This window comes from Pelodiscus sinensis, chromosome 4 (genome assembly GCF_049634645.1).
Source record: "Pelodiscus sinensis isolate JC-2024 chromosome 4, ASM4963464v1, whole genome shotgun sequence".
NCBI lineage: Eukaryota > Metazoa > Chordata > Testudines > Trionychidae > Pelodiscus > Pelodiscus sinensis.
The window spans coordinates 74,856,952-74,879,776 of record NC_134714.1 but is presented as its reverse complement, the minus strand read 5'-3'; the positions used below and the strand labels follow the sequence as shown (position 1 = coordinate 74,879,776).

The following is a 22,825-nucleotide window of genomic DNA, read 5'->3' as shown; positions in this document are numbered from 1 at the left end:
ATATTAACTTGAGCACTTCCTTTGAGCTGCAAGGAGAGAAAGACCAACTGTGGTCAGTGTAAGCTATTATCCTGCGCCCCTCCCCGTGTCTGACACAGCATGCAGCTTTAACGAAGGGTCTGCACAGCAGAACTAGAGAGGTCATTGCCTCCTAGCCAAAGCCAACATTTAGCCTCAGCTCATCATTATGTTAATGCTGCATAATGCCTTTTCAGCTCTCTCAGCTCTACTACTTCTTTGTAATCTCTCTCCCTACCTCGCCCTCCCCCCTAAAAACAAAATACCCCATAGTAAGAGTGAATCTTCCAGCGTGAGATCTGGGAGAAATGATTTAAAGAAAAAGCAGCAAACCACATTGGGGTAAGAGGAGATATGAAAGTAGCTGGAAATAACTATGCGTGGCCATGTCTGACACATGAGGCAAACAGCATAGCCAGAGATTTTAAGAGGCTTTAATTCCTCTTCTCAGCTTTGTCAGTATTGGATTTGTTGATTTAGGGCTACAATAGAAGACACCGCTACAACATTCTTTGAACCAATCCTGATTTTTTGCAGGACAAAGGGAAGGACCGGGCTTTTGGTAGCTCAAAAGGAAGCACCCAACAGCTGCTGGAGTTGTATGAGACTCACAGCTTCAGCAACCAAGGCTTCAAGCTGACTTACTCTGTACAGCTGCTTGTTAATTATTGGCAGACTTACTCCAAGACACGTCAGGCAACATTAGGTTTAATCTGCCAGTTAATACATGAAAAAAGTCCAAAAGGAAAGATTCAGCTAGCACTGACTGACAAGAGTACTGCTCTACTAGGCCTTTCACTGACACAGAGAATGGCTGAACAGGACAAGCCAGGAAACCTAAGCAGGTGTAAGAGGCAGTGGGACCACTTCCATGATGTGGGGGAACCGAATGATTATTCCCAGCTTCATCAGAAGCCTAGGGATGTTCGATATTGTGTAACTGAATGGTCGTGTAACCGCATAGAAAATAATTAGTGGTTACACAATTATTCAATATGCCCCACTCCCCGGGAAGGGGATAGGGGCACTACTACCATGTGCTGCTGCCTCACTATCAGAAGTAGCAGAATGGGATGGCAGGTGGGAGCCAGTCCGCGAGGGGAGAGGGTTTAAAAACCAGCTCCCTGTGCAGACCAGCTCCAACCTGCCACTGCCTCTGATAGAGCCTCCTGATGGAAGTGAGCAGCACAGGGGGCAGGCAGCTCCATGGAGCCAGAGCTGGCTTTTAAGCTGCCTTCCCCCAGCCCCTGCGTAGGAGGCAACAAGGGGGGGCAGGCAGGTCAGTGGGGTAGGCACACATGAAGAGCCAGCTCCCCACACGTATCCGCTCCCGCCTCCCCCACACACTGCTACCTCTATCAGAAGCTGCGCAGGGAGGCACCAACTCCCACCTCTGGTACAGAGGCAGCATGGGGGGGGGGGACTGTGTGGTCCTCTACACACTGACATCCCTACAGAAGCCATAAGATTAAAACAGCCCCTTGCTATATAGCCCAGTTTATTATCTCTTATTGCAGCATCAGGTGGAAGCTCAACTAAAAATCAAAGCCTTATTGGGCCAGGGACCATACAAACAGAGCAAGAGCATCTCTGCCCTGAAGAGTTTATCAGCAGACAGAAAAGACAAAGGATAAGAGAAAGGAAACTGAGGCAGGGTGTATCAGTGACTGCCCAAGCTCACACAGGAAGTGTGGCAGAGTTGAGCCTGAGCCCAGATGTCCCAAGTCTCTGCCCAATACTTTAGCTTCAAGACCAGCCTGTTCTCTAGTGCAGGGATTCTTAAGCCTCCCCCTTTGAGACTCTCCTCCACAAGCTATAAAACTCCCTCCACTAGTCATTTCCCTCCCCCTTGCTGGAAGGGGAGAGGCAGAGCAGGAGCCAGTGCTGGGGGGAAGTCGACTTAAAAGCCAGCTCCCCGCAGCACCATGTCCGCAGGGGCACAGGAGGCAGAACGGCTGTGGAGACTGGGTGCAAGCTGGGAATCAACGGATTCCCAACTCATGCCCAGTCCCAGACGCTGTGCCTCTGCTTTTTAAATGTATTAAGAGCCTGTTTAAGGCTTGTGTGCAGTGGAGAGACTGCTCCGGGTCTCCTCCGCTGCACTCCAGCTTTTTAAATGTATTAAGAGCCAGAGGGCTCTTAATCAATTTAAAGAGTAGAGCCACAGCGAGCTTAGCTCCTGAGGCCAGGAGCTAACCCCACTGCAGCTCCCCCGCTTATCGACTAGTAGGTGGAAAATCCATCGATTAGTTGATTGAACTCAATTTAACATCCCTATCCAGGGCCCAGCGCAGGTGGAAGGGGGATTCGGGGCTCCAGGCTGGGGAGAACCCTTGGGCACTAGTGTAATTTGACTTCTCTTTTGGGAAGGAGGCGGCAAGGCAAGGGCCAGCAGTGCTCAAGTCAGCTCCGCACAGCAGGGTCCAAGGAGGAAGTGCCACCTCCGCCCCAACTCACTTCAGCAGGCCCACACAACAACTATAGCTGTAGAGTTTGTGTGTGGGGGGGGGGGAGCGAGATATTACAAGCTCAGAGTGCACAGAAGGGAGTAGCTAAATCTGTATGTAGGCAGGGCAGTAGCTCAGGGGACCTGGGGGGGGGGCACTAAGGGCTGTGCACTGGCACGGGGTAGCTCAGGGTGCAGGGTGACTATTCCCTGAGGGCTCTGCCAGCCCCAGAGCCAGGCCCCCCCTATCTGGGCAGCTCTTACCAGCTGCCCGAACCATCAATGAGGACTGGAAGCTGAGGAGCAGCTGCAAACATGGGCACCGGCAGCAGATGGATGAATGCCACGGCTGCCCATTCCATGCACCACCAGCAAGGGGAGCACCTGCCCCACGCAGCATGGCTCCAGCTTCTGACCTGTGACCTGGCCAGAGGGCGAGGATTAAGGGAGGCTGGCGGAGAGCAGGTGGTGTGTGGGAGCTGGCCCTGCCTCACTCTGGATAAGGCACTGCAGTTTATTGGTATTTTGGAGGGGGGGTGGGGAGAGACACACTTGTGCTCCCTCATCTTTGCCCACAAGAATGCAGGGGGTCCCACCTCCGGCCTTTTCTCTAGTGCAGGGACTCATAACCTCTCTCTTTCAGAGGCCCTCCTCAAATGCTATAAAACCTCCAGGGCCCAGCATGGATAGGAGGGGGCTTGGGGCTCTGGGCTGTGCCCACTCAGCTTCAGCCCCATGGGAGGCACCAAGACTCTGCACACCGAGCCCTATAGCCCCCCGATCGAGATCTGCTGCTGAAGTAGCCATTCAGTTGCATAGTTGGGTAGACAGGCACAAAGTAAGGCAAAAATCACTCGCCTACAGTCACACAACATGTGGCTGAGCAACACTGGCTCCCAGTTTTTTGATTGACCCACCAAGGGGGTGTTGGCTTAAAATGCTGATAGGAAAAGCAACAGGTAACTAATAAGAGAACTCAGGCAGGTAGTGGGTCTGGCCCACGAAAGCTCATCATCTAATAAACCATCTTGTTAGTCTTTAAAGTGCTACATTGTCCTGCATTTTGCTTCAGCTACCCCAGACTAACACGGCTACATTTCTATCAGACAGGTGGTAGAGGATGGAACCAGAAAGTTCCTGTCCTTACTACCCTGCTCAGGCACAAATCTTAGCTCCTATACTGAGCTCAGCAGAGTAGTGACAATGAGCACTGATGTCTTTTACCAAACCCAATTTAAAGCATTAAATGTAGCTTGAGAAAAACGTTTATCACACACAGAGACCATTATTAATTACCTGTGATTAACGCAAGTCTCAGGAAACTAATTGCCACGTCCCAACAACATGACAAAACAGCATTTATTAGCTCTTGCACAATAAGAAGTCCAACCTATGTGACTTGAGAAATACAGACTTCAAATTTCTAATCTATTCATGCGCTACACAAAGCTCAAGTTACTAGCTGACAATCTGACCCAGATGTCTGCTACATTTGTGAGTAATCCTGTCCTATCCCCTCCTCCACAACACTCGCGCTAAGGTGTACTATTCCTGGCGCCAGGGTATTCAAACTAGAGGCCTAGGAATATTTGTGGTGCAACTTATGTGGATCATTTCTTACTGTGAAAAGTCCATATCCTTCAGCTTCCCCATTTCTTGCTTGTGTTTTTCCTGGAATTCCTTTGCTGCTTCTTCCTGCATGGAAACATCCCATAAAAACGTAAGTTTTATGTACAACAGCAATCCATGTATTACAAGGTAGTCTACTGGATCAAATTACAACTCCTGATTCCCCTCCCATCCAAAAGGCAGCATGCCCAAAAAACCAATCCACTCTCATGCTCTGAATTGGGTGTTTCCAAACAATTCTTCCCATTTTAATTGTTATCGTAGATGTATGTTAACATAAAATGCAAAGGTGAGGCTGGAAGGACTGATGCACCTCTACATAAGGAGAAACACAAAAAGCACAAAACAAAGCATTAAAGGCACAGTTAAAGCTTGCCAAGTTCCATAACAGGACATGTATGTCACACAACACCCCCTACACTGGAAGAAATCCAGCTTACAAGGCTCCTGCATTAGAGAAAACCCTCTGAGCGGTTTGACATGCATACTGGAAGTTTTAGTAGCAAGATTATTATTACCAAGTCCTCATTTAGAGATTTCAGGGTTGGCTCCATTACAACTTCCTTTGTTACTGCCATCTGCTCCTCCACAGCCTTCTCCTGGATCCTGCTGAACAACTAGGGAAGGAATAAATTAACACAGGACAGGGCTACTGGTGTTTTTCCACAGTGGTGCTTTAAATATGAATTAAGAATAGCTTGGCTGCCCACTCTGGCACTTCTGTAGTCTTTAAAATATGCACAAGGGATTGGGGGGGGGGGGCTTTTTTTCATTTTAATTTTTTAAGTGCCCACATTGTGGCACCCTGAAACACTGAATTTCAATGGCCACTTCTGGAAAGCAGATACAAAGACCGTTTCATACAAATATAAATAAATCAGTTATCCAGAGTCACTTGCACAAATGTGACAGTCAGTGGTTTACAACACACCTGGCTTAGGCAATCCCAAATGAACCATTAGCGTGTGTAGGTAAGCACTGCCGGTTTACTCTTAATTCTTTCAATGAAAAAAATTCTGTGCTGAGTAAGCCATCTGTAATGTGAGCGACTTGTATCGTAGGCTGCAGAAGCTCTATTAAGGGATTGCATTAGCTTGAGAATTAAGAGGGACTACACGCTACTCAGGTAACAAACATAGATAGGGAGCCTTTCACTTCTATGCCTCCAGCCCATGTTATTACTGGACAAAAGTCTAACCAATTTGATAAAGAGGAAAGGGTTGACGGCCCATCTCGTATTCCTTATGGATGACCATCCACCACTGCAGCGGAACCCATGTGTCCGCCTCATCAGGAAGATCAAGAAGGCCGATGGCCTGACCCAGAGCCTTTCCTGGATATCTTCAGGCTTCAGCTCTGCCGGATACTGACCCTTGAGATAACCACTCTAAGGCAGATTGAGAAATTGAGCCTAGACTGTTGTTCCAACTTCCTCCCCACCTCCTGCCTTCAGTTCAGCACCTTTCACCATTTGAAAATACCAATACATGATGTGCATATTGCACAGGGGAGCGTCCACCAGAAACCACCACCACGAACACTTACGTCTTCCACCAAGTACGAGATATTTCTTTACAGCGAGTCTCTAACGATTTGTTAAAGGCAGGCTGAGGACATTCTGATCCAGATTTCTCACACTACAAGGATCAGGCTTGGAACTGCATTGGGCCCAGCTCAAGAGAGCAAAGCTTGACCATGCTGCCATTACCTGGACAACCTTGCGGATGATCCTGTTGAAAAGGCCCATCAGCTGGCTGCTAGGCAGTTCTATCTCCTTCTCCAGCACATCCACAGATTTGTGTTGCAGACCAATCCCCAGAAGAAGGGCCTGGAGGGCAAGATGATTTATTTGCTTTTAAGAGCAACAAAGTTTAGGTTCTCCCCACCTTCCTGGTTTTTAGCATCAAAGTTATTGCTCCCAGTGACATAATACAACGCACATCAGGTGAGGGGTTCAGCATTTTGTATGAAATAGCCCCCAAATGGCTCAACCTTGCCAGGCAACACTACATGCTGAGTCCTGTGGCTTTTATCTGGTATTTAAACCGCCTTTTGAGTATGTGTAGTGCTGTGCAGCATGCATAAGAAAACAGGGTCCCTATGATCAGATTCAAAGCAAATACAAAACACAGGAGACCAGTACTGGCAGGGGAGAGCACAGTGAGGAATGCAGAGAAGGCAATCAGCTGAAGCAGCAGGATTTGGAGATGAGGGACAGAAATGTGGCATGTGAAGCGGGAGAGCATGCCACGTACAGGAGGTTACAGACAGAAGGAGAAACTCTCTTACTCCTAAAGGGAGAAGTTAGACTAAACAACAGCATGAAGTAAGAGCCAAGATGTAGCCAGGGATGGAGATACACAGAAGTGAGTTACTCGCTCCACAAATATTGATGCAACATGGCCTCACCGGGGAAGAAGGGACATGGTAACGAACATAAATGAAACCTACGGACTGTGCAGCAGAGAGGGATACGTCTCCTAGCTGGTTGAGAAAGTACATCCTGGAAACAGTGGGAATTGTGTCCATGATCAAGTGATAATCCACCATGTTTCGAGAGTACATCTCCAACCGTTTCAGGTCGTAGGGGATGAACACAGCTTCCAATTCAGCACGGCTGATTGCTGAGCAAATCAAAGAAAGCATGATTAGACCTACGCTTCATGCTGCTTCGGGAGCAAGACAATCAAGCTTACTTTTAATATCAACTGCCTGTGTGCTAACAGCTGCAAACACATCCCATATATTTGCTCTGAAATGTATATGAACCAAATAGTGGATCCAACTGAACCTTCAACTGGTCTAATCATGCACACACTCTACATGAATTTAAAATGAACTAAAAAGCTTACGTAGGGGACAGAGACTCACCTCACAACTACCCTCATGACTCCCACTCCTAGGCAAACAATGGGCATAGGAGACTGGACCCTACGACAAGGGGAGAGGCATATGGGTAGAGAAGCTCACACTGTGCCCTCCATCTGCTGGAAGGGGCTGGCAGCTTTCACTAGTAACGAACATCATCTAGTCTGACCTCCTGTATTACACACACAGGCCGTTAATAACTTGTGGCTGAATTAGAAAGACATCCAATTCAAAGTTTTCAGCTGATGAGATCTCCACCACAGGCTAAAGCTAAACTGTTCCAGTGGTTAGATGCCCTCATTAGAAGTGCCTTACATCCACAGTTTGACTTTGCCCAGTTTCAACTCCCAGTCATTGGTTCTCGCTGTGCCTTTGTGTGCTAGTATCAGAGGACTTGCCAAACTTTGATCAAGTAGAGCTCTCTGATCCAAGCCATCAAAGAGACAGTACTGGAAGTGTTCACTCAGCAACACAAGCATATTTTTAAGAAGGAAGGAGCAAACAGAGCTGACCAACAGGGAGCTGTAGCATTCTACTACAGGCTGTAGCATATTCACAGGTTTGATTTAAAAACCTATTTGATAAACCATGTTAAGCTCTCTAACCACCGAAAGGATTTCAGAAGCCTACACACTCACGGGCCTGCAACTCCTGCTTGATATGCTTGTTCTGTAGAATGTTCAGTGCTAAGGAAGGGGAGAAAGTGCTGAACTGATACGAGAGCAGAGACAGGAACCGCCTCCTGAAATCTTCAAGACAAGAAGAGAAGAGAATGGTTACCAGCATGGCTGCGCAAAGGCTTCCTCTCGCACTCGTACAGACAACCGGCAGTTACCTTTCCAGAAGGCAGCAAGCCAGTGCTCCTGTTCACTGTCTTCTTCATTCAGCATCTTCAGCATGATACAGGAGTGCTCACCAGTCAGGTCATTCTAGGAAAGAAGACAGATTCCCATGAGCCCCGTACCCATACTTTGCCTTACATACTGAAGAGAAAAAAGCAAAGACAGGTGTTGAAATTTAATTAAAACACTGGAATCCCTTTGATCGGGTTTTCTGCATGGACATGAGTTGTATTAAAAGTCACTGACCATCATTACTGCCACCAGCCTAGGACATCTGATAAACACCTGAGAAGGAGCTTTTGTTTTTTTGGATACTACTAGCCAAAAATCTTAACTACCACTAAGGCTATGACTAGACTACACAGAAAAGCTGGAAAAAGATACGCAAATTGTGAACCACAATTTTCGTATCTTTTTCCAGCTTTTCTTTCGAAAGAGGCTTTTCCAAAATTTGGTGCATCTACAGGGCGCCAAATTATGGAAAAACCTGCTCTTTCCAGCCATCCCTTCTTCCTTGTGAAATGAGGTTTACAGGGATGGTGAAAGAACACGTGCGCTTTTTCACAAATTTTTCCGAAAAAGCAGACACGTTCCTTGTATGTTGGGGACCTCCGGTATCCCAAAAGAGCACTGCAGTCTAGACGTAGCTTAAGAGTCAGAAAAAAAATGCAAAAGGGCACAGTAACATAGGAAGCCTAATACCTGTTGTCAGACAAGACATACACTAAGTGTTTCTACAATATTACAAATGGTCACTATTCCTCTTCACAATCCTAAAATATGTTAGCCCAATTATCCATAAACCCGCTAGACAAAAAAAAAGGGGGGGGGGGAACAACACAAAAACCCCATTGACATTCTCTACCACTTAAGAGGTTTTCAAAAGCATGTGCCTAACTCCCAAGGATTTCCTGATGTTTTTGAAAAAAAATCCCTCAACCCAAATCCCATCAGAGTCAGTGGAAAGGCTCTCACAAATATCAGTGAAACCTGCACCAGGTTCTTGAAGCAATATAAGACTTACTGGAGTCTGCCTTAAGTAAACTGGTGCAAATCCAGCACGTTTCCAAAATCTGGTGGGGAAAGAAAAAAAAAAAAAGCAATAGAAATTACTGTGATGTTAACACTACAACAGTAGTTGTATCAGAGACCTATCCTGATTATAAATCCAAATGTTGAAAGATGGAGCAAAGTTCCTATGGCATCATGGTAAACTTATAAAACAAAATGTTGATCAAAGGGGCATGAAAAGGGACTACTGATATAGACCAAACTTAGATGATAATTTGTGATCAAAAAAGATTATGATATCAGATTATGAAATCAGGAAGTAGACAAAATTCATGTGTTAGAAATAAGGGTTAATTGGTGGACAGAATAATGAAGGGGGTGACCTGTTGTACCCACCAAAGTTTGGAACTTAAAAACAAACAACAAAAATCCAACAAACATTAGTGAACAAAAAACACTGACTGTTGGTAGATTCCATCAAGAAAGGTCAAAGGTCTTTTGCACCAAAGACTCTGCCCATTATCTGCAAACCTTGAGATTTTTCAAACCTCAACACATTGGTGAGGGTACCAGAGCGATACATGCAAGATCCTGCTCTGCCTTGCCATTCTCCTCTTCTTCCCCATCCACACACCCAAACCTACCCTTTTCTCCCTACAGCCTTGGCTCCTGACCTGGTCCTGTGATTGACTGTACTGCATCACAGCACCCTGTCCTCTCTGAGCAAAGGTATTTTGCCAAGTTTTGATTAAGACTGCGCATTACCATTCAACTTTATATACTCTGTATTTTGGATTCTTCTGCATAGCCAATCAAACTTCCAAATTGCGCCAAAAATTTTACAGTGTTTGCTCCAGGGAACTAAGCAGGGTGGAGGACCCCAAACTATGAATAACTGTTTAATGTTGTACACTGCCACTCGCATGAACTCTTAACTTCCTGGACCCACTTGTGTCATACAATTGTACCCTTGGCCTTGCACAGCACCACAGATCTGCTTTGCAGGGGGACTGGAGCATTCTGGCTACCCAGGAACCAGAACTCGAGGTGGAAAATGGGCACTTTGCTCCTGGACTAGCAAAAGGAGGAGAGCTCTGCATTGCTCTGAAGGTCTCCCAAAGGAGTTGCTTCCAGCCAGGCTGAGCTGTCAGCACAGACTCCAGCAAAGGCAGGCATAGAGCTGTGCCATATTTGAAACAGGAAATGGGACTGAAAGCAAGGGAAGCCTGAACACATCAGGACCCAAATATTATGAGGAATTCTTCTGTAGGGCTCCCCCAAACCACATTTAGGTAGTAGGCAAATATGGTTCGACTCTTACTTCAACAGCCTTGGTGTCAAGCCATAAGAGACCCCCAGATAGTCCAGACTCTCTGCCTGTCGCTCACTCAGTTTGAGAAGTAAAGGAGGCAAGTCCTTCCGAGGTGTCACAGCCTCTTCCAACAAACTGACAGCCTGGAGAGAAAAGGGAAAATGTGCAGCCAAGGTACTAAGCTGATAACACCGTCTTCACAATGACTGCAGATGAAATCTAGGATGCATGGGACTCAGCTACTGAGGGGCCACGCTATAGTCCAATGCAAACTGAACTGCCTACAACAGCAAGAAATACCAGAAATGCATATAGCTTCATACCTCACTGCTTACGGTGGCAATTCCTTTTGGCTTTGGAGTAACTTTTTCTTCCAGGCAAGGGAATTTGCCCTCATAGTACATTTGCAGTAAGGTCAGAGCTCTGCTGCCATAACCCATCTGTGGGTGAGAATTTAAAACAAATGAAATACATCAAAGAGTTTGTAAAATTGGCGGGGGGGGGGACTTTTTAATTGAAATTCACAATCTCTTCACATTCACCGCAAAAGCTTCCCATTTATAAAACACCTTTCATCCAAAAGAGGGTCCAGACACTTTACAGATGATCTACACTAACTAGTATCACTCAGCCACGACAAAAATGTATCTGTTGCTTAGGTACTAATGTCTTACCACAGGGGAAGTGGAGGATGCTCTGTCCAACTGAAGCTACTGCCAAAAGTATAAGCAATCCACCAAAGTCATGATACTTACTGATGTACAGTCTGGAAGATGGGACCCACAGACACGCAGAAGGAGTGACCGCAGAAGGCAGTACCCAGGGTTAACACCCCTAGCCTCACAAGATATTCACGGGCTCAATTGCTTAATATCACATCTCCATCAGCAAAGTGCTGCTCAGCAAGATGCTGAGTCACTGGTTTGGTATTACACCGAAGGAGGGAAATTCACCTACACACACTGCAGAAGCTGAGCTTTCCCTGGAGGTCTCCCATGCAACTAGCAGCCAGGCCTCATTCTGATCATCTTGCAAGAGCAAATGAAAGGGTCCCACTGCTGGCTCCCCCTATAATCACAAGATGCTAGAATACATTACCCCTTGATAATCAGGGTGGACTGCAATGCGAACAACACGTCCACCCGAGAGGCTCCCGAAGTCTGGATCTTGGAACTGTACATGAGATACAAATCAGATTAAAGAAAAAAAAGAGTTGGAGAGTTCACAATATCAAATCAGCACTTAAACATCCCCAGCCCCACCCAAACATAACCAAACTGCAAAATGACCTACCTGCTCTGAGACAGTCCATGGAATTAGATCTCCTGATGCTTTCCTCCCCCTAGACAGACTATTCATGATAGACTGGCGAGAGATCTCTCCCTCCAGACACACCTGCCAAGAGAAAAGAGGAAAGAATACGAACAGAGCAAGATGTTTAGTCCCACATTACTGTATAACACGTGACAGACCCTGACCTAAAAAACATTCAATCTTTAATTTTTATCTATATCTCAGGGAAATAAAGTAGGTTTGGAAGGATTAGATTTTTATGTATAAACATAGATTTCACCATAACATACACAAAACGACAAAAAATATTTCCTTCGATGTAACTGAAGTTTACAAACAAAGAAAAATGTTGCTTGAGAACGTGAGTTGATTTAAGGATATTTACTTTGCATATTTCAATGTGTATTGTTGAAAGTGGTGTTTAACGGTTATAAAGCTTTAAATTTTTAAATCTCAGTGTTAACTATTACTTAATTATTGTCTAGCTCCCCAATTTTCTGATTCTCCCATTTCCCACAATTGTGAAAATTTAAAATAACAATGAAAAATATGTAAAAAGAAATATCAATAGCCATCAAAATTATTAAAAAACTAAAGTCTGTCTATCTTAATTACAACATTCTTTAGCAAAGACTACCCATGTGTACAATCTATAGCCCATCAAACAGCAAGGAACTGCTACCTGCCTAGCCCGTTTTGCTCTTGGATGTTCCTGAATTTCTACTGTCAGAATGGGTCTGTTCCCTAACGTAGACTGTGAATTTACTCTCACGTATTGCCCTAGTGGCACTTAACGAGTCAGGGAGGTGGAAGAGTTGTAAGATTACAGAGTGTGACGGCGCGTTGGGGGTCCCCCGTCTCCTGCACCCCGAAATGGCACAAACAGACTGCACCAGCCGGTGAAATAGAGGAAGTTTATTGCCTCTCCAGGATACAGCACAGCACAGATGTAATCTGGTCACAGAGCTGGGCTAGGATGCCTCAGGCCCCCTTGAGATGGGGGGAGACTGGGCCCCTAAACTCCAGCCCCTTTCCCTAGGCTGTCTCCTCCATGCTCCCAGACAGCAACTAACTCACACTCTTCCAGCCCTGCCCCCCAGCCAGGGCAGCATTCCACCTTCCTTTGTTCCTCTCCATGGGGGGCGTCTGGTTCAACAGGTTTGGCGTTACCTTTGCATAATGAGGTTTTCCCTGCTGGGTCTTGCTCCAGACAGCAGAGGTCAGCACAGCCCAGCAAGTACCCCCACTACGTCACACAGAGATATGTTCTGCCACTGTTCAGCCATCTTCTAATGAGTTCATGTTTATTCAGCACTATATAAGAGTTGGAGAAATAATGCTCCTCAGGGGAAGAGGTTGCTATGACCTGAACTTCAACTTTCTGGCAGGCCTTGCGGCACAAATGTGTTTCCTAGATTGTAAGCGCTGGGCTGTGTGACAGGGACAGTGCGCTTGTGGATTTGTACAGCACCTTGCACAACAAAGTCCTGGTTAAAGCCTCTAAGCACTAGCATAATGCACACAAAATTGAAATTATTATATAGTCCTACAGATAAGAGCCACTGTCACCCAATCTGTGACTGCGTTCTTAATTAGCAGTTCTATATCTGCACAGACCCTTTCGTTTCTTACCTGAACAACAGCAAGTACCTCTGGCAAGGAATTCTGGGTAGGTGGAACTGGAGGCAGAAGGCAGAAGAGATGATGGGCAGGAGCATCTGAAAGCATCTGGAGGTCATTGGGAGAATTCTAAGGGGCCATAAAACCATCTAGTTAGTGCACTAATTATCACTTACTAGTTAGTGTTAACGAGACGGGTGGCTGCATCTCTGAAGATCAACAATCCTCCAGACTCTCTGCAGGGAAGAGTTTCAAAGTTCTACCACAAAGACAGTAGTTGCTGGGAGAGCAGCACTACTATAAATCCTGCTTCTCCCTTTCCCTCCTGTGAATTTGGATCTAGCAAAAACCTTGCATATGGACCATTCAAAAATCAAAGTTCTAGACTGGCATGATTTTCCACAAATGCTTTTAACGGAAAAGTTTTTCCGTTAAAAGCATTTGTGGAAAAGAGCATCTAGATTGGCATGGATGCTTTTGCGCCAAAAGTGCTTTTGCCCAAAAGCATCCGTGGCCAATATAGACGTGATTTTGCGCAAGAAAGCCCCGATCGCCATTTTCGCAAAAAGCATTTGCGCAAGAGGGCTTTTACCCGAGCGGGAGCATCAGTGTATTTGCGCAAGAACACTGACAATCATACATTAGACCGCCAGTGGTCTTGCACAAATTCAAGTGGCCAGTGTATACAGCTGTCAAGTATTTGCACAAAAGCAGCCGCTTTTGCGCAAAAACTTGCCAGTCTAGATGCAGCCATGGTTTAACACTGATGGCCCAAGAAACTCACAAAACAATTCTAGTCTATCACTTCTAGATTATGTTATTCTGATTGGATTATCCATCTGAGTTTTAAAACCATGTTATCAGCTGGTACCGTTTATTACTATATTTTAAATTAAATTTAAAACCATTCAAAAATCAATGTTCTTATTTAACAGAATAAATGCTACTGAAAACTGTTGATCACCTGCACTTCTCTCCCCCATATAATTCAGATATCAAGCTCTGAGCTAGTGCAACACGCATGCCTAAGATTTGGTGTCCTGGTTCACAGCCAGAAATCAGTACTAACCCAGGTTGAGATCAGGCCTATTGGGTGAGGAGGCAACTGGGAAAACAGTGCTTTACAAGGCCTGAAACAAGGCATGCAGTTCAGCTGTTAAGGCACGGAAAAGCTACTGTGCGATCAGTCCTCTAAGACGTCTCAATTTGCCCTCTTTAAAACAGCAGGTATTTCTCCCCTGTATCAGAGCAGAGACCGCAGTAGCACTACCTTGTAGTGAGAAGCCACATAAAGGGCCATCAGCCGCTGGAGAAAAACTTCCGATGCTTTGTGGTAACAAAAGAGGGTGTCTCTGTTCACGTAATATCTAAGTAAGGTGATCAAGGAAACAAGCAAAGCCAAAAGCTACATCTGCCTGCATCACCCGGATGGGAACACACATTCCTCGTTCTTTAAGCCAGTGGTCACCAACCAGTCCATCGGTAGATCTACTGGTAGATCTTGAGCCTCTCACAGGGGATCCTGACTGGTTTGGCCAAGAGGCTATTAAGTGCCAACGCTTCAGCTGCCCCTCCCCTTGGGGAGCCTCCTGTCATTTTCCTTGGAGCTGTCCCCTCAGGAGCCTCTGCTTCCTGTTGCAGGACAGCAGAGGGAGAGGAGGGGGCGCTGATGTCAAGGTGCCCCTTCCCACTCTGTATCCTTTCTCCACAGAGCAGAGAGGAGGTCTGGGATGGAGGGAGTTTGCTGGCTGCTTTAGGGAGTGGTGCAGGGGCGATCCTGCCTTAGCCCCACTGCTCCACTACCCAGGAGCTAAGATAAGCAGTGCCCAGCTGGAGCCCACATCCCAAAACCCTACCCCCAGTCATGAACCCCCTCTTATGCCCCAAGCCCTGCCCTAGCCCTGAACCCCCTGCATCCAAACCTCCCAGAGCCTGCATCTAGAACCTTCTTGAGCACCCCAACTGCCTGCCCCAAACTCAGCTCAGAGCCCCTCTGGTGCTCCAAATCCCTTAATCCAAGGCCAGAGACCTGCACCCCAACCCTCTGCCCCAACCTGGTGAAAGTGAATGAGAGTGAGCAAGAGAGGGAGGATGGAGTGAGCAGGGGCGGGGCCTCAGAGAAGTGGCAGGAAGGAGGCAGGACAAGGGTATTTATATTTTAGGTAGATCTTGGATTGCATTTAAATTCAAAAAGTGATCTCATGCGCAAAAAGGCTGGACCCCCCTGCTTTAAGCTATTGCTATCCAAAGATGTCAGCCACCAGGGCTCTGAACAATCCTTTAGCCTGATCTGCGTATCTTCTTTGCAGCACACCAATTAGGAAAGACATCACAAAATGCTGACCATATCTCAAAACCTTCCTTACCCCTCCCACCTCCTCCAGGAAGCAAATCAATGTCAGTAAGACACTGCCAGACCACCCCTTTAAAAAAGAAAAGCCTCGCTAAGAGATCTAGCCCAGAAGACTGGTCAAAGCGCACTTAACTGGATCTTGCACTGAGAAGCAGCCATGTGGACCTGGTATCCACACAGAGCCCTTCTGACGTCAACTGGCTTGTGCAGGATCGGGGCCTTGGACCATAGAAACAGCCCTTCCCCATGTTAAGTTTACACAGAGGGCTCAGCACTACCCAAGAATACCAGATTTGTTCATTATTTTATTATCAGAGTATTAATGGGTCTATTTTTCAAAATGCCTATTGAGTCTTTTCTCATCCCCACCAAGAAACACCCTCCAACTGCAGTAGGCGCTGGAGCAGACCCTTGTCACACAGGGTGCTTTATCCATCACTGAAGAGGAGAGTTAAACTGAAATGTGCTTCTGACCAACATGAAGAAGCTGAATTATAAGCTGTGTTGAGGGAAACGGAAATCGAGGCAGAGAGTCTATCACCTCCAACCTCTCAGAAACAGCCTTGCTCCTAATCTCTTCTGTAGGAGCTCACACTGCCCTACCGCAACTGAGAGTCATTTACTGAGCGAGGGCACTATTTTCAGGCAGGATACAGGTCACAGGTTTCAGGCAGCGGGCAGCCAGAGATGATCCTGGTGATGTTGAGACAATCCAGACACAGCAGGTCATTGAGCCATTTTTCCACAGGGTCTCCAGGGGCATATCGGATTGACTCATGGAGGGAGACTTCGTGCAACGTACGAGCTGGAAAGAAAAGTTCAAAAGAAAAAAAAAAAAAAAAATCAAACATGTCTGACGTGACAGGTACTAGGGATGTTAAGGACTAATTGTCTCCCCCCCTTGCTGCCTCTATCAGAGAGGGGCAGCAAAGCGGGGGGAAGGGGAATGGGGTACTTCAAAGCAGCAGCGCTGCACAGCTGACCCCAGGATCAGCTGTGTGGCACTGCTACAGGTGGAGTCCGGGGTCAGCTGGAGACTCCCCAGCTGATCCTGGGCTCCAGCACGGCATTTCTGTGGAACCCGGGATCAGCTGGTGAGTCCCCAGCTGACCCCAGGTTCTGGGGAAATGCCACATGGAACCCCGCGATCAGCTGGAGAGTCCTCTTGATCCCAGGATCAGCTGGGGAGTCCCCAGCTGACACTGGCTCCAGGTGGCATTTCTAATCAGCAGCACAGCATGGAGGCCAGGGTCAGAGGGGGACTTTGAGCCCTCGGGGCTCTCGTACATTTCAAAGAAAAAAAGTGCCTATGGGGTAGTTGAGCAGTTGATGGAAATTCCATCAACTACTCGACTAGTCAATTAACCATTACTTAACATCCACTAAAGGCACCAACAGGATCAGGCCCTTCAATAGCTTTGGTCCGAAAGACTGAAAGTAGCAAACCACCTATTTCCCCCAAGCCATCCAAAATTGGACACTTAAGCCTATTTCCATATAGAATCAATGCAGCTAGACCACTCAGGTGGAGTCCATGCCCTTACAAGTGGCTGAGAAATTTCAGAGGGTGAAAAATTAATTAAAGCGACCAAGTTACAAGTCAAGCTTCTTATAGCTTTCTTCACATTCCACCACCACCCTCCGCCTGCAGCTGTACAAATCCAAATATGGAACACCAAAGAACCGCAAAGGGTGCAAGTCATGAGCACTGTGTTGCTGGCTAGAGTCGCTTATTCAGAGATGCCAACGGGGGGGGGAGGGGGGGGCGGTACCTGAGGCAAGTTTAGCTGTAGCTGTAGCTTTGTTCTCTGCAGTCATGCTGGCTTGTGCCTCTGCACTCTGCTGCCGGAGCTGCTGAATCAGCTTCAGGGACAACGACCGACCGGTGCCCTCGTAACTAGAAGAATTAAGAGATCAATGAGAAGCTAGTAAGATGAGGCTGGAAAAACCAACAAACAACCCAGTAATCCAGGATAGCCCTAATTTAAAATGCAACTTTATCTACGTTCTGGCTTCATGTGCCATTACTAGGTCCCTTGCAGCCTCACCGCTGGTACAAGCCGAAGGAAGAAGCCAAAATGCAGTGGTGAGGGGATCAACAGCTCCCAAAGGCACTGCACATATGGCGCTGACTAATCAAAGAGCTTTAATTTATTCCCACCCAGACTGCTTCACCTACACTGAAATGCAGCTCTTTCACTGCACTACACAGTGAGGTCACAGGAGGTGACTGATCATTTCTGTCAGAAACATAAGGGGAACTTAGGAAACAAAAACTTATACTGAACTATAGCCAAGCAGCTGGAATTTTCTTAACCCCGTTTTGATCAAAAAGGGGGCAGCTCTCCACAAAACCTACATGTCCTCTCCTCCTGACACTTCAGCATCATGCTTAAACCTTCGTTCCTTGTTCAGGCACAGAACAGAACATGTCTTCATAGGAGGGACAGGCAATTAATAGGACACTGGACTAATAAGTGACTCACAGAAGAGAATAAAGACCACAGTCAATTCAAAGACAGCTCTCGGCCATTAAAAGGAGCAGTTATGCAAAAAGATCAGGACAAGCAATAAGTGTAAGGACTGACATGAATGAGAGCAGGGTCCAACAAAAAACTGCCCATGCGGCTTGTTTCCCCAAACAAGCAGGCTGGCATTCAGTGTCTTACCCATTGATCGTAGAAGCCATAAAGACGAGGTAAGGCCCCAGCAGGTTTTTCACAAGAGGAAGAGGAATGGCAGCAGCTTCGTCAATCACCACAAGTTCAGCCTGACCCAGTTTTACAGCATCGGCGGGATGTATGTACTGCAAGGAGCCAAATACCATTTTATTCAAGTAATCCCCAACCATAGCAGCTGTCTGCGACTTGAGAAGACCACAAAGGAGGTAAAGGTCCATCCCCATAGAAGCAGTTTCCTTCCAAGGTCCCAGTCTCTTGCTTAGAGAGAAATGGGGCGCAGGTACCGTGATAAACTAGTGGGGTGAACTTGAGTGCCATTCCAGGGAGGATGAATAGCAGGTCATATGCCTTGTGGTGCCACTGGACCACAAAAGCACTTTATTTGTATCAGATTAGGTGTATTTGTATCATATTAGGTGTCTTTGATTTTTCCTGACTGCTAAAATTTGTGCTCCTCCACTTTTCTGGACACTATTATAACACACACCAAAAACAAGCATGTGCAAATCCAAGTGAAGATCCTTGACTTACAAGATCTCCACAGAGCTAGATAAATAGCTTCTCTGGTAGAACTCTTTGATCAGGAAGCAATTAGCCTCCTCTTAGGGCAAACCTGCTTGGATACACAATCGTGTATAACCTGGTAACATTATGTAAAATGAATACATTCAAGATTAAAACTGCTAGTGATGTGCTGTACTTCTAGTGGCTATGAATGAGATATAGTGAGGCTGGAGAAGAGATACATAGGTTAATTACCTGGATAGTCTGTCTGTGTTCCTTGAACACATTCACTCTGACGACTGCTTTATTAAACTCAGGGTTCAGAGACTGAATAATCTCATAGTCCAGATGTTCCTGAAGGAACAGATTAAACAAAATGAACAGGCAAGACCTAACAGAACAGCAGGTTGGGAGAAAAACAGCGTCTATTTGCACAAAAATTCTGCACTGAAATTCTGTTAAGAAATCCTCAACCTGGACAAACTTAACTGTATATCTAAAGTGAAAATATAATCTTTGTTTCCTTCTATTCAGTCAATGAGATCCATCAGGGAGCTGGTTTCTCCAATACTTCCAAAGTTCATGGAGTAGCATATCCAAGAATAAATTCCATTTCTTAGAAAGAAACCTTCAATTATTTAATCTAATTCACTTTTATTCTTAGCATTAACTTAAAATGTAGGGACCCTAATTGAAAATCTTATAATAAAAATAATGTCCATTTTTTATGACAAAAAAAATCTAGTTTCACATTATTTCTGATTTACAAATACCGGATGTAAAAAATCAGCTTGCTATGATTCATTGCAGAGCATTATAAAAGGCTTTTAGGAGCAAACAACCCAATGCTAAAAAGCCATCATTCTAACACTAGGTATGTAAAACCAATATGAGAAATGCAACTTTAAATCCCTCCGTACACATGATTCTGTGAAATTCCGTACACTGCTCTTCTTACCTGGTACTGCAGTGCATCAAAACCTTTAAATACAAATTCAAACAGTGTGTGAAGGTTGTCTGGACTGGGAGATGTCACAAAGATGTTGGAGTAACTATTGAGGAAACAAAACCGGGTTTTAAATCCTTTTATCTAAAGAAGCCTGAACCATTCAGTTTATACTATACACGCCGTGGTGAGATGGTGCAAAACACTGAGATTTAACATATACGAAGCACCTTAAACCACAAAGAGTTTATAGAGTTTAGATTTGTAACTGAAATAGAAAGCAACAGTTAAAGTGAAGCATTCTTTCTACCATGCCTGTAGGATACATCTTCAGTGTGTACTACTACACCAGGGATGGGCAAAAGGGCCTCCGCGGGCCGGATCCAGCCCGCCACGCAGGTGGATTCAGCCCGCAGAGGCCCTGCTGCTTCACCACCCCCAGGCCAAGTAGGGCCTAGGAGTGGGGGAATGCCTGAAGCCTTCTCCTGCCCTGCCAGGAGCTGCTCGCAGGGCTGGGGCAGAGCGGAGAAGGCTTCATGCGCTCACCCACCCCCGGGTCCTAATTGGCCTGGGGGCAGAGAGTGTGCAAAGCCTCTTCCCACCCTGCCAGAAGCATGTGGCACTTTGAAGTGCTGAGCGCTGCTCAAGAGGTGTGGGGGGGGAAGAGCGGAGGAGACTTCCCCCGCGCCCTAATTGGTCTAGGGGCAGGGGAGCGAGGAAAGTCTCCTCCTATACCAGGGGAATGGGCACCTTAGGGGAATGTGGGGTGGGGGCAAAGGCACTCCCTCTCCCCCAGACCAATCATTGTCTAGTGAACCCAGAAATATCTTGGCCCCGCCCCTTCTTGTGTGGCTCGGGGCAGCTTCAAAAATTTCCGAAGTGGCCCCTGGCAAAAAATTATTGCCCACCCCTGTACTACGCCAAGGTATTCAGTAGGAATGTCAAAGTCCGTTATGCCAGGGGTGAGGAACCTTTACTGGGTCAGGAGCTGCTGACCCACAGAAAGATCAGTCAGGATCAGCACATAGTGAAAAGCAAAAAAACCAAAACATGACATGGCCCCTGGCTGAGGAGACAGATACTCCCCACATTCGCCTCACACACCAGAGCCTTGGGAGCTCAGACTAGTAAACTGTGTGCGCTCCAGCCCCATGGTGGGGTGGAGGCTGGAGTGCCAGCACAGGCTCCCAAATGTTGGGGGGGGGGGGAGGGAGGAGCCCTGAGCCTCAAGGGCTGGATCCAGGCAAGCTGGGGGCAACATCCAATTCCAGACCTGAGGTTCCCCACCCCTGCACTACATGATTTAACCTATAACCAATAAGCCTTGGCTTAATGTATCAACTACATGCACCCCACCACTTACTGCCTCTGTATCAGAGGCAGCAAGGGCCAGTGGGGGGCAGGAGCTGGTGCCCATGAGGAGCTGATTTAAGCCAGCCTCCAGCTCCATGCTGCTGCCTTGGACAGAGTGCTTTGATCTTTTAGTCAGAGTTGACTGCACTTATATCCTGAACTTCCAGTGCTCATTGGTTTCACTACACAACTGAGAACTGATTTGTAGTTGCCTACTTTAGGAATTTCTAAAATGTGATTATTCTGACTTTTAAAAGATTAACATTTCCTGTTAGTATAAAAATGGAAAGATTTGGAAATCAATGAGAACTAGGGATATAAATCCCATTTAACCGATTAAAGGGGATGGGCAGGCTAGAGTGGACCCCACTGCAGCCAGGGGCTGCTCCAGCCCTGTGGCTCACAGGCTCCCCTTTGCAGGGGCTGCTGCCATGGCTGCCCTTGCCTCCTGCCCCATAGAGGCTGGGAACCAGCAGTCCTGCGGAGAGGGTCCAGGGGGCTGGAGCAGCTTTCTGCCTGGGCACTGGTTAACATGTTACCTGATAAACACCATCCATTAAGGGTAATGTTTACTGAGTAACTGTTTAACTGTTACCCATTAACATCCCTAATGTGAATATATCCATCAAAATGCACAAAAAGGATTGTGTCATAGATATATATTATTGTCGCACACATGCACCTCTAATTCTTCTCAGCTTAGACAGCTGAGGTTAAGCTTACCCAAAAGCCACAGCCCCAGCTATAGCCAGTCCTAAAGCAGCAGATTTACCACGTCCCCTGGCAGCTGTTAAAGCTACGGTGCTCCTCAGAGTCTTCTCAGAAATGGCTTCAATAAATTTCAGAAGTGCTTTTGCCTGGTGAACAGGAAACAAATACAGGCGTGAAATCTAATGGAGCAATAAAGCCACATGCACATTTACTAAATTGTACCATTAATAGGAGCTGACACATCATCCCTTTTCTAGACATTGAAAGGCAGGATGGGAGTAATGACTGAGAAAGACACGAAAACCAAACAATTTTTTTTTAAACTGCTTGAACCTTAATAAAACAATCTCTGCGCATACCTGCGCCATGAGCTTTCCAAACAGGTCTGGGCAGGACACAAGATAATAGATATTATATTGTGCATTCCGAAAGCACATTTTACTTCAGAACTTTAAAACTGGAGATTTTCATAAGCACAAATGACAGGTGCTTAACTCTCCTTGGAAGTCCCAGAACTCCTCTGTGAGGTAGGAAAGCATCCAACCCATTTTGCAGAGGGGCAACAGCAGGGAACAGTGGGGTTTAGAGACTTGCTCAAGGTCACACAGCAGATCATGAGGAAGCAATGGACAAACTATCACCTGTTTTAACTCTAGAGACACATACACTATCTAGTCTGTGGAAGGGGGAAGATAGACACAGAGAGTAGCAGCAAGCGTAATAAGTATTTGGCTTTTACGCAGCATCTTTCCCCCAAGGGGATCCCACAACCCTTCATAGGCCACATGCATGGAAAGTTACTTATCCCAAGAAGAGCTGTACGCAGCCAGCGCGCTGCACCAGAACAACATCCTGCTCAATCAAAAGAGCCCAAGAATCCTTATCCAGGAACTGGACATGGAGGTTACGTTGTTAAATATAAGACTTAAAGTAAGTTCCGTTACTGCCCATTTTACCATCTTCTATGGTATCCAGCAGTGAAAGTAACTTACAATTTCTTACAGGTGAAAGTAACTTACAATTTATTACAACATGGGTTCCTGCTAGCTCTTTAAATAGCCCCCTGCTGGCTTTTGCTGCAGTTTAGCCGGCTCTTGCTGGAGCTGTGCCCCAGCACGCACCCGCTTACTTTCACCTCGGATGATGCTGGAGCTAAGTCAGCTCATGCAACAATTTCAACTTGTGGCTGAGTTGCCGATTTCACATATCTGACACTTTGAGAGCTGCAAGCCATTTCT

General features: G+C 46.4%; 1 protein-coding gene across 2 annotated transcripts in view; it reads right to left on the bottom strand.

The window, feature by feature from the left end:
* Nucleotides 1–22,825, bottom strand: part of NAT10 (N-acetyltransferase 10) — a 39,922-nt gene that overhangs the window by 3,744 nt on the left and 13,353 nt on the right. For both annotated transcript variants that reach the window (XM_075927459.1, XM_075927461.1), the window contains exons 9-27: nt 21,600–21,733; nt 19,536–19,629; nt 18,833–18,931; nt 18,062–18,198; nt 17,165–17,289; nt 16,047–16,197; nt 14,310–14,406; nt 13,052–13,168; nt 11,420–11,521; nt 11,225–11,299; nt 10,450–10,566; nt 10,136–10,269; nt 8,828–8,876; nt 7,797–7,890; nt 7,600–7,710; nt 6,545–6,717; nt 5,802–5,921; nt 4,612–4,710; nt 4,086–4,159 (exon numbers count right to left, since the gene is read on the bottom strand). In XM_075927459.1, the coding sequence (XP_075783574.1) occupies nt 4,086–4,159; nt 4,612–4,710; nt 5,802–5,921; nt 6,545–6,717; nt 7,600–7,710; nt 7,797–7,890; nt 8,828–8,876; nt 10,136–10,269; nt 10,450–10,566; nt 11,225–11,299; nt 11,420–11,521; nt 13,052–13,168; nt 14,310–14,406; nt 16,047–16,197; nt 17,165–17,289; nt 18,062–18,198; nt 18,833–18,931; nt 19,536–19,629; nt 21,600–21,733 (2,102 nt within the window). The remainder of the gene's footprint in view (nt 1–4,085; nt 4,160–4,611; nt 4,711–5,801; nt 5,922–6,544; nt 6,718–7,599; nt 7,711–7,796; nt 7,891–8,827; nt 8,877–10,135; nt 10,270–10,449; nt 10,567–11,224; nt 11,300–11,419; nt 11,522–13,051; nt 13,169–14,309; nt 14,407–16,046; nt 16,198–17,164; nt 17,290–18,061; nt 18,199–18,832; nt 18,932–19,535; nt 19,630–21,599; nt 21,734–22,825) is intronic.